The sequence below is a fragment of the Felis catus genome, chromosome A2 (genome assembly GCF_018350175.1).
Source record: "Felis catus isolate Fca126 chromosome A2, F.catus_Fca126_mat1.0, whole genome shotgun sequence".
Taxonomy (NCBI): Eukaryota; Metazoa; Chordata; class Mammalia; order Carnivora; family Felidae; genus Felis; species Felis catus.
Window position 1 is genome coordinate 17,724,485 of NC_058369.1, and position 15,311 is coordinate 17,739,795.

The following is a 15,311-nucleotide window of genomic DNA, read 5'->3' on the forward strand; positions in this document are numbered from 1 at the left end:
CCGACCCCACCCCATCCCGCCCCTGCCGGGCCATACCTGCGCGCTGCGCAGGAACCGGAATCAAGAGTCCTCCCGGGATGGGCGGGGCCGGGGGGGGGGGGTGGTGCGCTTGGCGCCCACAGGTGTTGCAGGTACAGCGTCCGGCCTCTTCCTGCCCACCGGCGACGGGTGGGACCTGCACCCCACACCAGCCCCGCCAGCTCGCCAGCCACCACCCCTGCTCCGCAGCGTCCCGAACTCTCTCCTTCCTTTCCTGTGGTCGTCCTCCAACTTTCTTTACCTGAACTCCTCGGCGCCTGGTTTCTCACCCCCGTACCAGGTCCTGCCCACCGCCCCTACTCCCAGGACTCCCTAACAGCCACCCTCTCCTTCCGGCCCCCACCTCTGGCTGCGCCAGAGGAGCATAGGCTTTGGGGTTGGGCCTGGGTTTGTGCCACCACTAAGCCAAGTAACCTGAGCCCCCCATACCCCTGAACACCCCCCCACACACACACACACGCCTGTTTGCTCACCGGCAAGTGGAGATGATACCACACCTACCAGGCTGTTACAGGAGGGCACAGCGGCTGCAAAGTACACAAGCAAGGGTGCATTTCCTTCTTTTCCTCCTGGGCCTCTACCTGGACCCACCCTATGCTGAGAAGCCTTGGGCAAGTCTGGACTCCCTCACTGGCAAATACCTGGGCCTTTCTAGGGAGAAACCGCTGGGCAGGGGCCCAGTTGTGCCCTCTGCCGGGCCCTTCACACACACCCTGGCCTGCCTACTGCAAACTCAGAGGAGACAGGACACGGCCCATGCTGTTAGGACTTTGGCTCAAGGCCATTGGGATAGCCTCCTGGGAGGCAAAATTTGTCACACACACACACCCCCCACTCTGGAAGCCCCCAGAGCCTCCAAAGGCTAGGGAGAGCCTCAACCAGAAGGTTCAGGTCATCCACACTGGCTAGTGTCCAAAGAGCCAACACCACAGACACACTCTTGCCATCTGCCACCCCTCAAGAGTCTGCCTTCACTCTCATCTACCCAACTCTGCCTTCCAACTTCTCTCACCAGCTTCTCCGATCACTCCCTTTCTTCCATCCCCTCTCCCAGCACCTGGGGCCGTGCACCAGAATGGCACCCCACCCCCACCCCGAGTTCCTGTATCCCTGGCCTCCAGCATCACAGACCCCAGGCCCTCCATTTCATTCTCTAACCTATGCCCCACCACTCCTCCACATCCATCACCACCTCAGCCCCTTGGCTAAGGTGCTGAAAGCCCATGGCTTTCCTGCCTGTGCAGCCTATGGGGGACCCTTGCCACATACCTGGAATCCTTCCCTCATCAATTCCATTCACTCAAGTGCACACTCTTTAGGACCTACCTTACCCCAAAGGTGGACACAGGACTTCCAAACCCCATAGCACCCCTCATCTGTACACAGATATGGTACCTCCTACCCCCCATCAGGAGGGTGAACATCCCATGCACAGAGGTCGTTTCATCTCATGCCATCCTGAGGAACCATTACACAAAGGAAACAATGTCAAGAATGGAGTGACCAAATGACCAAAGGACCAGGCACTTGAGGTTCACAGAACCCAAGGGGCCACCCAGGTCATACTCACTGCCCAAACCTGAGCACGGGCTCCAAGTACAGAGGGTACCTCCTGGGAAACCCTACTGGTTCCACAGGCCCCTGCTGAGAGGCGGCTCCACACAGGCCCAAGCAAACCCCAGCCCACAGAAGCCCTTCCCCACAAACCCTGTATACCTCCATGTGTTCAGAAAGGAGTGGCTTTTCCAGACCTGTGGGAGTACAGAGTGCCTCCCCACTCTTCCTATTTACTCAAGGACACACAAGGCCACCTACGGCCATTTAGCCCAGGAGATCAAAGGTTGCTGTTCTCCTCTGCAAAGGGACAGGTCAGGGGTTCTCTGGGCAGTCTGCCCCCGGGCCCCCCACTGTACCTCCCACCTCAGGGAGGCCCGTCTCCATCACAGCCACTGAAAAGGCTGGTTTGGAGCCAGGCCTCGTGTCCTCAACTTATAGGATCACAAGATCTCAGGCCCCATTCAAACTCACAGGCAAAACCTAACTCTGCCTGTACCCAGGTCCCAGGCCTGCCTTGAGGTTCACTCTGCTGACATGCTGAGCTCTGCCCATGCTTGTACAGGCCATCTCTAGGCTGTGTATGGGAGGACACCTAGCTCTAGGGGCACACTGGACTGCCCAAAACTCTCTGCACAGGGACCCAGACTGGCTACCAATCCCTGTAATTATGTCCCCAGTAATATTTATCAACCATTCCTCCAATCCCTTTTCCCTGCTCTCTTCTGATCATCCCTGCAGCGTTAGAACCAGAAGGTTCTCCCCACCAGGGCAGAGAAAGTAATCCAGAAGCGGGGCAAGTAACCATTGTCAGCCGTGGTTGCGCAGGCTAGGTTCCACTCCCCGGAACCCCCAAGCTATCTGACATAGGAGGGTTGGGCAAGCAGACCTGGCAATCCAAAACAAAAACCCAAGCCTCAAGGGTAAGTTCATCCAACATGGTTCTGAACTGAGGACGAGACCAAGAGGAGATGAGAGAGGAACTGAAGGGGGCCGTGATTACTGTAATTCCAGGCTCAGCCCTTAAGTCCCAAATCTCAACCTTCAACAAGAAAAACTCCATCTGACGTAAGTATTACTTTAAATATTTACATAACATGAACCGAAAGACATTTTATTTGGACGTTAGTACAAAGTGTTGATAATTAACATAAATGAGCATTTTCTCAAAATCAAAGTATGCCTGCTGGTGAGCCACACAGATGGTGTTCAGCCTCAGGCTGAGGTTGTGTGCACCCAAAGGCTCACTTCATTGTTGGGATTCTCTAGCTAAATTTGTATCCACGGCTATCCCCTCAGCTCCCTGGAGGAGGCTCCCAGGGCTAGCTGGCCCTGAACAGCACGTAGAGCACAGGCAGAGTGGCCATAAATGTCACGCAGGTGACCAGTGTGCTGTAGATGGTGTTCCTGTTGACCTGAGCTTCAAGCTTCTTCTCCATGTCTGATAGTGCCAAGATCACGCTCCCCTGCTCCAGCAAGGAGCCAGGCAGGGCCCTGTCTGCTGGCCCCAGCAGGCCTGGATGTGCTGCAGCCTTCGCAAGCTGAACCACCTCAGCCGTTTGGCTGAAAGTCTTTTCCAAGCCATCAAGCCGCTCTCGTAAACCCTCTAAACATGAATGGACCTGCCTGGAATGGCTGAGCTGCTCTTTCAAGGCAGCTGAAAGGACATCTGTGTCTCTGTCTCGGGTGGGGGAAGTACCTGCCTGGGTCCCAGAGCTCAGCCCGGAGCCAGCTTGTACCAGGCCCCTTAGGTCCACCATGAGGTCGTGGAGGTCCCTCTGCTGGAGGGAGTAGCTGGATGCCTGTTCTCGGATGGCCTCCTGGAGGCTCACAGGCCCCTTCTGTGCCTCTAAGAGCAAGGCCTTCAGCTCCTGTAGCCGCACACGGTTCACATAGGTGGAGCCAGCCACACCAATCAAGGCCCCCAGAACTGACCCGATGAGGGACCAGTTCTTGGTCCTCTCAGCTCGAGTGCGCTCCTTCTCGTGACTTTCCCGCACAGCCGCAGAGAAGAGGGAGAACTTCTCTCGCTCAGAGTCTTCAGCACGCAGATAGGTTGCACGAAGCCTCTTCTCCTCCTGCAGAAGCAAAGCAGTGTTATACAGCAGCAATGTGGCCCCGCCATTGGAGCTGCCAGCAGACGTCCCTGGGGCTCAGCCTCATGCCTGGCGCAGACTGCATGCTCAATAAACCCGCTGAATGAATGAAGGCAGCATAAACATGGTCAGGTGCAGGAAGCAAAGGAATTGGGGGCAGTCAAGATGAGCAATGCTACCTTCCTACCCAAGCAGTGCTGGGTCTGACCAGACACGCACTGATGACTACAGAATGTGTCCATCAGAAGGAAGTGTCTGGCCCCCTCTAGGCCAGTCCCCTCCTCCCTGGTGCTCCCTCCTCAGCAATCTGGGATCTGGGGCCCAGATTATACTGCCCTGGACTACTGACCCCAGTACTCCAAGAGAAAGTGGGTGGACAGGCTCTGGAAGCCTGGGGCCCAGAGCTTCTGGTTTACGTCTTCACCAGATCTCTGACCACCAGACCAGTCAGGTTCCCACCTTGCCCCTTGATGATCTGCCAGGCTAGGGTCCCTATCCAATGAGGAAGGGCTGCCTTCTGAGTGCCTACTTGCAGCAGCCGGTGCTCCAGCGTAGCCAGTTCTAGGTACTGGATATCCTCTCTGGAGATGCGGTCCAAGCGGTCCCTCACCTCCTTCAGCTTGGCCTGGTGAACTTCCAAGTCCTCCCGAGCCTCTCGCACAAGGCCTCGAGCCACCATGAACACTTTCTCTGCCTGCAGAGAGAACAATGGAGGCTGTCTGCCCCTTCCCTCCACACCCACACAGGCTCAGCTCTATTCCCAACAAGGCTGTGGCTGAGGTGAGTGGGGTGTCAGTGCAAAGGGTGGAAAAAAAGAGTCCTTCAGACACAAAATCCTGGCTCGCCCAGTAGTCCTCAAAGTGCAGCCCTGGGCCACACCCATCAGAATCACTGGATTTATCCATTCAAGTGGAAATAACATGCCCCTGAGAAACTTGAAAAAAGCTAATGCTCCACACAAAACCCAGCCAATCCTAGTCGGATACAAGCTATGGAAAGGAACCTAGGTTCCTAAACTGTTGCATGCACGCTACCTTATCTTCGCCTCTTGACGATGCCACAAGAGGTGTTGCTGTGGCCTCCATTTTACACACCCAGAAACTCCAGCTCAGCCAAGGTCATGACCTCCAAGGGGAAGAGACAGCACTGTGGCCTCAAAACCTCCCACTGAACCCCCAGGTTCTTGCCACCTCACTAGCTTGGTCTGTACTAGGCAGGAATGGGAACAGAGACGACAGAATGCATTTCTGCTACCACCAAGGGCTTCCAGCCACAGGAAGCTCTTTCCACCTCACAGTGTGATGCTGCCTGGCCCTGGGCTTCTACCTTCACAAGGGGTGTTTTAATTATGGGGCTTTGAGGACACTTGTAACACTCTCACCAACCCTCAGTCAATGTAGGAAGGGTTCACTGGCCTAACACGATGGATGTCAATGGCCAGGGACTCATCAGTACACAGACACCTGTTTTCGGGGTAGACGGGTACAGTTACACAGAGATCTTCACCCCCAGTACGATCGAATCCAAGTTACCATGTGAGAAATGAGTCAAATTCATCTACCAATAGTATTTGTTTAAGAAAAGGCAAATCTGGGCAAGGCTTCCCAGCACCACGTGGCTGGTAATTATTTGGCAAGAGCCTCCCAGCCACATTTCCAAGTCAGAAGGCAGGGCCAACCACCCCGGCTTCCCTCCTCACCTCAGTCACATTTCCCTGGGCCTCTCGAACTTCATTGAGTCCGACAAACTCTTCGTATCTTTCCCACCAAGTTGTGGCTGTGGACGATGCTCGCTGATGAATGTCGTGCCCCAGGGCTCTTCCCAGAGCTGTGAGGCGGCGGTACAGCCCAAGAGCCACCTCCTCAGGTCTTTTCTCTCTGGGCTGGCTAGGGCCTGGGCTGCAGAGAGTCCTGGCCATAAAGAGGTCCCTTCCAAGGAGGCCTCTCCACACCACACGGGGCGCACCGAGGACGTGCTGCATGGCAAACACAGTGCTGCGCCCTGTCATCAGGAGATCTGTAGGGGGACGCCAGACAGATCAGCTCACAGCTGAGAAAGGCTGGGCGTAAGTCAGGTTTCAGGGCCTAGGGGCAGTTCTGAACTAATTTCCATGAAAAAGTCCAAAAAGAGCGCTGCTCTGTTGTGCCTGGAGACGGTAGCCGCTGTGGTCAGGCTTCCCCCTTGGGTGCTCCCAGATAAGAGAACACACCAGGGAAGAACACGTTTAGGAGATCATGCCTTCCATCTCCTTCCACAATGCCACCAGCACCTCCCATCCCACCCATCTTCCCCACAGCCCCCAGGTCTCCGTTGTGACTTGGATGGGAATCCTGGTGCCCGGTTTTCTGATAACGTCGAAGAAAATTCTCAAACCAGGGCTGCCTGGGTAGCTTGGTCAGTTAAGTGTCCAGCTGCTGATTTTGACTCAGATCGTGATCTCACGGTTTCTGAGATCGAGGCCTGTGTTGGACTCTGTGCTGACAGTGGGGAGCCTGCTTGGGATTCTCTCTCTCCCTCTCTCTTCTGCCCCTCCTCCACTCGTTCTCTCTGTCTCCGTCTCTGTCTCTTTCTCTCTCAAGAGTAAATAAATAAACTTAAAAAAAAATTTTTTTTTCAAACCTGAGTTGTGTCCATGCTGACAAAGCCTCACAAATCACAAAGATTCATAAAGACTCCCAGGGAAACTGGGGAACTGAGGGGATTTCAGGGAAAGAGTTCTGCAAAATACCATCAAAATCAACTGCCCAGACTCTGAGGGCTGCCCCAGCACTGGGAAAGCAGAGTTTTGCTTATGTTCGAGGACACAAGTCATTCTGTACCAAGGCAGAAAATTCCCTCCTCAGCTCTCCTCTGAGAAGACAATTCCAGGGAAAAGGCAAAACAAAACAAAAAGCCTGGATCTCTACACAGAGGACAACTTTTCTTAGGTTCACACGAGCCCTCCTCTGCCCTCTGAGGCTTTCCAGGCTTCCAATCCCCCCCACCCCTCACATTCCTAACCTTCCACAAGCTTTCTCCCTCCTCTCCAACTTTAGTCCGGCTCTACAGGTCTGGTTTCTTCAATCTCTCCTTTTCAACCTTGCTTTGTCTGGGCCCCAACAACACCCACTTCTCTTAACCTAAACAGCAGAGGGAGGCTCCCGTTACCCAGTCAGGCTCTGCCTGAGCCCCAAAGCAGCAGGGACCCTGAGGACCCCAAGGAGGGTCAGGTGACCCCTGCTCCCAGGCAAACCTGGACCAGCACTCCTGTCCTCTGGCCAACCCTCCTTCCCCCACCAACCCCCAACCATAACACACACAAGCTCTCAAGTATTGATGCTGGCTGTCAGAGTGACACCTAGTGGCCAAACAACCAGGCCAGAGAGAAAAGCAGAGGATGCTGGGGACAGGAAGATAAATTGGAGGAGCTTGGGTGACAAAGAAAGGGGCTTCTGAATGTAAGGTGATGTGGAATAGAGACCCACTCAGAGCATCTCAGCCTCCTATCCCCTTGTGCTGTGCTTGGAGAAGCTCAGGCCCTCTAGAAAACAAAGTTGGTTGGGTAGGGACATGCCTCCTGCCCAAAATGGGTCCGAGCTGAGAGCCACGGAAGGGACATGCCCGTAACACTGGTTCTGAGCTGGTGCTGCACCCGAACTCCTGGGCCCCATCCACAAGGCCCAAGAAAGCACACAACATCCATGACCCAGGGGTCAAGCCAGCCTCTTAGGCCTCAATGCCAGCATCCACCACACATGAGCTGTGGCCCCATGACCAGCCTGCAGGTGTTTCCTGCATCAGAGCAAAGCAGACTCCCAGGGCTGCCAACCACAGCCCTCACTCTCCTTTGCAGCAACACTCACCAGAGAGGTGTCCACCTTGCTGTCACTACTTCCCCAGCCCCCATTCTCCCTTGATGGCACTCCACCAAGAGGCTGCTCTCCTGGAGGCCCTGCAAAACCTCCACCTTGCCAGATCCACCAGGTATTTCTCAGATTTCTTCTCCAACATCTCTGCAGCTTTCAACACCCTTGTCTTTTTGAAATCACTACCCCTCCCCCCCCCCCCCCCCCCCGCCTCGGCTTCCTCCAACCTTCTTAGCCTCCTCTCCTGACTTCTCTACCAGCCACCCACTCTTGAACCCCAGGAAAGTCATCCATCCCTGGCAGCAATGACAGCTACAGCCTCCTGTGAAGTCCTGGCTTCCTCCCTGCCCCTCAGAGCCGTTATTCACAAGGCAACTTGAGGCTCTGTTAACTCATCATTTCACATCTCTTGTTCAAAACCCCCGACAGCTCCCATCTCACCTGCCATGAACACCAGTCCCACCAGTGGCCAACAAGCCACGGTCCTCTTGGTTGTCATCCCTTCCTCCTGTCCTCCACTCCATGCACCCGAACATGTGAAGCCTGACTCTGCTACTTTCTCCACAGAAAGGTCCAGTCAGCTGACAGGTCCAGTCAGCTCATCCTGACTTGTACATCTTGGCTCAAACACCACCTCGTGGCAAACCTTCCTTGACCATTCCCTCCTGGGCCACCTGCTTTATGTTTCTCCATCAGACACAGATTGCCTTCTTTTCATGTTGCCAGGCCCCTCCCTAGAACATAAGCTTGGTGACAGCAGGGACTCTGCTGTGTGAGGAAATGACTCAAGTTGTTCCTCTATTCCAGTCCCTCTTCTCAGACATCCAGCCCCCACCCCAGCCTGATTCTCAGCCCCTCCCCATGCAAATGTCCCACAAGCCCTCAGCCAGCACAGGGAAGGTGTTCCTGGCAGAGGGAAAGAGTGGAAATGCACTGGGGGTCATCTAAAACCTGAAAGGCAGCCAGTGCAGCTGGAAAATAGCAGAGGAAGGGAGAGTGGACAGAGGAGAGGCTGAAGAGGTAAACAGAGACCATATGAAGCAGGGCCTTGAGGGCCAAGTTCAGAATCTTGACCCTCCAAATCCATTCTAACATTCTATCCAGATGACTGTCTCTTACCAACTGTCCATGCCTCAAACCTCCATCACCTGTACCTCTATCTCACTTGCAGCTGATGGCTTGCTTCATTTTTCACTAAGAAAATATTTAAAAATTGGAAGACAACTTCTATAAATTCCCACCATACCTTCCCACCTGTGTCTGTTCGGTTTCCACCTTCTTTCTTATTCCTTGGGATGAGGAATTCATGCTCTAGGAAGACCAAGCTGTGGCCAGGTCCCGTGTGCTCTCCCTACCTGACACTGCTCAGTAATTGATCAGACACCCTCCCCAGCAACAGCTCCACTTCTCTGCCCCTCTGTACAGCCAAACTCCTTGACAGGTCATCTGCACTTGCTGTCTCCAGTTCCTCTTCTCTCATTCTCTCTTAAACCCTTTCTAATCTGGCCTTCACTTCCACCATGCCACTGGAAATGCTCTTGTCCAGGTCACTTCCACATTGCTAAATCCAGCGATCAGTTCTCAGTCCTCATTTTACTTGCCCTATCAGCAACCTGTGCCTTGTGCCACTTTCCTTTCCTTGAAACGCCTTCTACACTTGGCTTCCGGTCCCCACTCATCTCCTGAACCTACCCACGTGGAGTGCTGCAAGGCAAGGTCCTCAGACTCCTCTCTCATCCAGTCCCATGGCTTTAAAAACCATCTACGGATGGGGCACCTGGGTGGCTCAGTCAGTTAAGCGTCTGACTTCAGCTTAGGTCATGATCTCATGGTTCGTGAGTTCGATCCTTGCATCGGGCTCTGTGCTGACAGCTCAGAACCTGGAGCTTGCTTTGGATTCTGTGTCTCTCTCTCTGCCCCTCCTCTGCTCTCACTCTGTCTCTGTCCCTCTCAAGAATAAACATCTAAATAAATAAATAAATACCATCTAGGGAAATGTTAAAAATATTAACTATAATGATGGTTGAACAACACTGTGAATATACTAAAACCACTTAAGTGTACCCATTAAATAGGTGAACTGTATTGTATGTGAATGGTATCTCAATAAAACCATTACTTTTTTTTAAAGTAATCTCTACACCCAACCTAGGGCTTGAACTCAAGAGTCACATGCTACACCAACCAAGCCAGCTAGGTGCCGCTCCTCCCACTGCTTTTTCCCCCCAAAACCATTACTTAAAAAACCAATCAACTAGGGGTGCCTGGGTGGCTCAGTTGCTTAAGCAGCCACCTCTTGGCTTTGGCTTAGGTCATGATCTCACGGTTGGTGAATTTGAGCCCCAGGTCAGGCTCTGTGTTGACTGTGTGGAGACTGCTTGGGATTCTCTTTCCCTCTCTCTCTGCCTCACTCTCTTTCTCTCTCAAAATAAATAAATAAAGTTTAAATAAGAAAAAAAAAAAAAAAACCCAATCAACTATATTCTGACTTTTCCAGCCCAGACCTCTCCTATAGATTCCAGGCTCATTTACTGAACCACCGAATCCACAACTCAGCTTGGAAGGTTAATGAGGATCTTATCTTCCCTTCCCAACTTGCCTTTCCCATAGCCTTCTCCATCTTGGTTGATAGAAACTTCCAAATCCATGTCAGACCAAAAACCTCAAATCATCCCTGACCCCTTGCTTTCCCTCCCATCTCATACCCAATCCATCAGCAAATGCTTCTTCCTTTCTAAAACCAAAATCCCTTTTCCTCTTAGCCGCCCCCCGCCCCCCCACTGCTACCACTTGGTCCCAGTGACTAACATATTTTACTATAACATCCTTCTGACAGGTCTCCCTGCTCCTACTCTAGCCCCTACAATCTATCGTCAACAGAGCAGCCAGTAGCCTTTTCAAAACACAGGCCAGGCCATGTCTCTCTCTGCTCAAACTCTCTAATCGTTCCACATTTCTCTCAATGTAAACGCCAAATTTTCTCCATGGTCTACAGGACATCTACCTCCTGGCTCTCAGTCTTCTCTGACCTCATCTCCCACAAGAATACTTTCCTCACTCTACTCCAATCATATGGACCTTTTTTCTCCCAGCTTTATTGACATAAAAATGACATATAAATTGACATATCACTGTGTAAGTTTAAGATATACAACGTGACGATTTGATACACTTGATAGACGTATATACTGCTAAACGTATACCACAATAAGGTTAGCTAACACATCGTTGAAGTAATTACCATGCATGGACTTTCGTGATGTTGCTGCAACACACTAGACGATCCCCGCACAAGGCCTTCACACCAGCTATCTGCCCTGCTTGCTCCCTTCTCTTTTCCAAGTCCTGCTCATATGTCATTGCCAAGGACTCCCATCCCAGCACCCTCTACCCATTCTGTCCACCTTATTTTTCTCCAAGCATGTATCACGTGACCTGCGATATGTATTTCAATTATTTACTTTGCTTACAGGCTGTCTCACCTCCCAGAATGTCAGCTCTGCCAGGGCTGGCATCCATTTGCTGATGGATTGGGTATGAGATGTGTTTTGTTCACTGCTGCATCCTCAGTGCCCCCATAAAACTGTCTGCATGACACTCAACAAAAACCTATTGAATGAATAAACATAATTTGCAAAAAGTTGCACCTCGGCTATATTAAAACCCAGACTCCTTCCGGTGGCCTCCAAAACCTTAGGACCGGGTGATCGATACCCGCCCATATATCTGGCACCTCTCTCGCATCTCCCTGCAGCTATGCTTACTTTCTTCGGTTCCAAGAACGCGCTGAACTTCAAAGGCCTCTTCCCCCTACTCGCAGTGCTTTCCCCATGCACGATGCCAGACCCAGCGCCTTCCGGTTAAGCACCCCTCCTGGCTTCCGGACCCTTCCCGGGCAAGACAGGCCCTCGTACCTGGCGCCCCACCGCGAGAGCTGCAACCCCAACCAAGCGCCCGCCACTCAGTAGACCTCTGATCCTTTAATGCCCGCCCCCAGAGTTGCTTCCGGCAGCGGGAGCACAGCTTCCTGACCAGGAGCCAATCAGCGGGCCCGCGCGGAGGTACAGGCACAGGGGGTGGGTAGGGGTGCTTCGCTTCCGGTGGCAGGGCCTGGGGAAGGGGCGGCAGGCGCCATGTCCGGCCGCGAAGGTGAGTGTGCCGGGGCGGCGGGGTGGAGAGGGACAGTACTCGGCGGGGATGGAACTGAGCATGCTTGTGTCGCCTACAGGTGGCAAGAAGAAGCCCCTGAAGCAGCCCAAGAAGCAGGCCAAGGAGATGGACGAGGTGAGGGCGAGCGCGGAGGCGTGGGAGGGTGCGGAGGGACTGGGGAATCTGCTTCGAGTGAACGCCGTCTGCCTCTCCTTAGGAAGATAAGGCATTCAAGCAGAAACAGAAAGAGGAGCAGAAGAAACTCGAGGAGCTAAAAGCGAAGGCCGCGGGGAAGGGCCCCCTGGGTAAGTGAGGGCAAATAGAGCTCAAGCCGGGCAAACGTTCTGAGCATCTCTTTGGTCTGTTTCCTGTCTCATTGGTGAGGTTTCGATTCTTCGTGTCAGCTACTGCGGACGACCCCCACCCAGCTTGAATTCGCAGCAGCGGGGAGGGGCGGGAGCCAGACCAGTCCTGGAAATGGAATCTCTTTTCTCCCAGGCATTCTGGTCTTCTTTAGGGAAACAGCAGAGATGGAAACACAGAGATTCATATATCTTAGAGTTGAGTTTCCAAACAGTCTTCACTATTTCTTGCCCCAAATTCGTATTTGCTACTTTTTGCTTATGACATTTCTTGACTTACCGCTCATATTGTTAATTCTAGTAAATACTTTTGCATACTGAGTCTTGACTTCTGAATGCGCCTAGACTAAAACTCCTTAATGTGCTATTGCGCTGTATGCTCTTTTAACCTAATCCCCCACCATTTTACTTCTTTTATGTAGGAAAAATGGATTATGTATCAAAATATTTTTCAAGCCCAACAGCCCGAACTTTTCTGTGCTTCTTAAATGCTGTTTACATTCATCCCACTAGTGAATAATTTCTTCCATGGTTATTTGTGCCCTATATGAGCTACACTGGGGCTGGTGGAGGGTGGGATGGTGGGAGTGTCATCCAGGGCTTTCCATGACTTCTATCCCAGTGGGTTTTAATTGATTCACAAGGCTGAGATTCTAGTTACTGAGATTCCCTTTTGGAATGTAAGGTGTTTTGTACCTTCCTTTAATCTGTGATTGTGTACAGGAAGGTAAATCAGCTATTTCTTAAGTTGCTTACTGTATGCCAAATATATAGTCAAATGTAAATTGAGTAAAATAAAGATAGTAAACCAGACCCCAGGATCATAATATGTACTGTGATGTGGCAGTTGAGAATGTGGACCTACCCACATTCTCCCAGACTACCCAGGGTGGAATCTTGGCTTTGTCACATACCAATTTATAATTTTGAACAGCACTTACCACTAGCACTTCATTATCTGTAAAATGGGTTGATGGGGGATGAGGATTAAATGAGCTAGTGTGTGAAATACTTAACAATATAGATCCAGGCCAGGACACAGCCATTATTTGGGCCCCTGCCTCATCCTCATACTGATATTACCCAGAGTAGACTATTGGGAAAGTCCTATACATGCTTGTGTCAAAAAAGAATGCCCAGCACAAGAGTTGAGCCTTTCAATGATCCTTATAAGGACTCTGGCACTTCTGCCATAAGGACTATATTTTTTCTTAACTGAGACATTTTTTCCCTTTTGCAGCCACAGGTGGAATTAAGAAATCTGGCAAAAAGTAAGCCGTCCCTTGTACCTGAGGCAATGGTGATCTTTAATTCCATTCCTGTTTAAACATCTGGATTTCCTGCCATAGCATCTGTTGCCACCTATAGATAGAATGAAGTGTTGTCTTAGATCCTGTTGTACATTTAAGAATAAACTTTTGTAAAAAAATAATAATAATAAAATCAGTGGCTCATGTTCTCTTATCATTCAGTCATTTCTGCCTTTGTTGTGAGGTCAGAGTAAACCTAGCCCGAAGTCCTGCCAGTGTGTGCTCTTCACTCTTTGTTCTGTCCTGAACTCTGTTCCACCTGGAATTAAACCAACTCATTTGAAATGGTTGTTTTTTTATAGTTGTATACCCAATGGAATACAATACACGAGGCTAATGCAAGAATATGTACTTTGGGGGAAAAAAGCATCTTTCTCTGTTACGACCTCCACATTGCCATTTGTTGTAATGGGATTGTTCATCTTTCATGTGGGCATCCTGCACATACACCGAAGAGTGATTCCTGTTTTCAACAAATTTCTCTGTTGTGGAAGAGGGCAACATTGTTACATACAATATACATTATAAAGGGAATAAAACCGGAAAGGAGAGACTTTCTGAAAGTTTCTAAGAACCAAGTTTATCCTGAACCCCCCTGCCCCTGGTCTGCATTTACACTAGGGCTTCAGAAAGGTCCTTGCTAAGTTTCCTTGCTAGGGAATGATGAGTATCCCACATTCAACCCATCAGCAAAATTCAGTCTGGCCCCTACATACTTCCTCCAGTATCACTCCCCCATTCTAACCTAAAATCCCTCACCTGGATTATTGCAGTCATATCCAAATTTGTCTTCCTACCCCTACCCTTGCTCCTCTACAGTTTAACCTTCACTGAAGACAGGATGGTCTTGCTAAACCATAAAGTCATACTTTTGTCTCTTCTTGGCTCAGAATTCTTCAGTGGCTTCTTAGGAAAAAGCTAGAGTCCCTACAATGACCAGTCAGGCCCTAAGGGATCTGGATGCCACTCCCTATCCTTGGATATTCACCATTCATCCCCTGGTCCATCTTGCACAATGGCCTACATCGCAAGCAAGCTGCCTCACCGTTTTCACCAACTCTTGCCTCTGCCTGTCACTCATTTGTATACTGGAGACTACCTCCCTTCCTTTAGAGGACTAAAAGTAGTGCACTCGTCCCTTACCACTCTATATGAAGTAGTAGTCCCAATTGTTTGTTTCATTTTTTTCTCCTAATATTTGTTGATTATCACCCTTGACTCTAGGAGGAGTAAACTGAAGGAGACAGAGGCCATAATGTATACTAAATGCATATATATATTGCATTCACATATATATAGAGAGAGAGACAGGGAGGGAGAGAGAAACAATTCAGAGGCACAAGTCTTTGGATTTCCCCTCTAGGCCCTTGATAACACTGTAAATTATGCTAATAATGCTAAGCTATCTCTGACCATTTGTTTCTGGAACTATTCAGATCTTGCTAAGTCAAAACTGGAAAAGGTTTTTATAGATTGAAGTCTGTTTTACGACTCCAAGGTACTTAACAGGAGAGGATAAAGGGCCTACTTTGGTCCTCTCCTGGAAAGTTCCACAGCCTGCACACCTTTGGACTTCAGGCATTCCCTGTAGGGCTGAGAACAGCCCTTCTTTGCCAGTGCCAGCACATTGCCCCTGACAGCTACTACTGTTATTTGGTGGAACCTAATCCTTCCTGACAAATGAAGTACAATCCTATCTCTTTACAAGACCAGAAACCCGCAGTAATGAAGATTTAAGCATTCAACATTTGGGCATCTGTCTGAAGGAACCTACTAGTTGTCTCAAAAACTAAACTCAGGTATTCAAGACCTTCCAAATCCTGACAACTGTATCCCTTTCATTTACTGTTTTCATAAACATTCATAGGACACTTACAAGCTAAGTTTGGCACTGTGCAAGAAACAACCCGTTCCTGCTAACTGTCCTGCACACCACCGCTGCCTAATAAAATCCTG

General features: G+C 50.7%; 1 protein-coding gene and 1 long non-coding RNA gene across 10 annotated transcripts; one reads left to right on the forward strand and one right to left on the reverse strand.

Moving 5' to 3' along the window:
- Nucleotides 1-2,686: 2,686 nt before the first annotated feature.
- On the reverse strand, nt 2,687-11,540 carry CCDC51 (coiled-coil domain containing 51). Of its 9 annotated transcripts, none has more exons than XM_045049791.1 (5): nt 11,449-11,540; nt 11,017-11,143; nt 5,389-5,705; nt 4,219-4,383; nt 2,687-3,671 (listed from the first exon to the last, which is right to left on the reverse strand). In XM_045049791.1, exons 2-5 carry the CDS (start codon nt 11,051-11,053, stop codon nt 2,916-2,918), a joined length of 1,275 nt encoding a protein of 424 aa, XP_044905726.1. In that variant the 5' UTR covers nt 11,054-11,143; nt 11,449-11,540; the 3' UTR covers nt 2,687-2,915. The 9 variants fall into 9 exon arrangements, with proteins under 9 accessions (XP_044905726.1, XP_023104255.2, XP_003982207.2 ...); XM_023248487.2 differs by lacking the exon at nt 11,449-11,540 and adding an exon at nt 11,299-11,442; XM_003982158.5 differs by lacking the exon at nt 11,017-11,143 and having other exon boundaries at nt 11,449-11,537.
- A 37-nt stretch (nt 11,541-11,577) lies between these two features.
- LOC123383078 lies at nt 11,578-13,509 on the forward strand. Its single transcript, XR_006592414.1, has 4 exons — nt 11,578-11,683; nt 11,763-11,818; nt 11,901-11,988; nt 13,286-13,509. It is a non-coding gene; the product is annotated as an uncharacterized LOC123383078 (long non-coding RNA).
- Nucleotides 13,510-15,311: the final 1,802 nt, after the last annotated feature.

Excerpts from the sequence above, each read along its gene's own strand:
- CCDC51 (XM_045049791.1), bottom strand. The coding sequence starts at position 11,053 with ATGGATGCCAGCCCTGGCAGAGCTGACATTCTGGGAG. Across the intron at positions 4,384-5,388 it reads CCCAGGGAAATGTGACTGAG|GCAGAGAAAGTGTTCATGGT; the intron begins GTGAGGAGGGAA and ends TTCTCTCTGCAG. Across the intron at positions 3,672-4,218 it reads TGGAGCACCGGCTGCTGCAA|GAGGAGAAGAGGCTTCGTGC; the intron begins GTAGGCACTCAG and ends TTGCTTCTGCAG.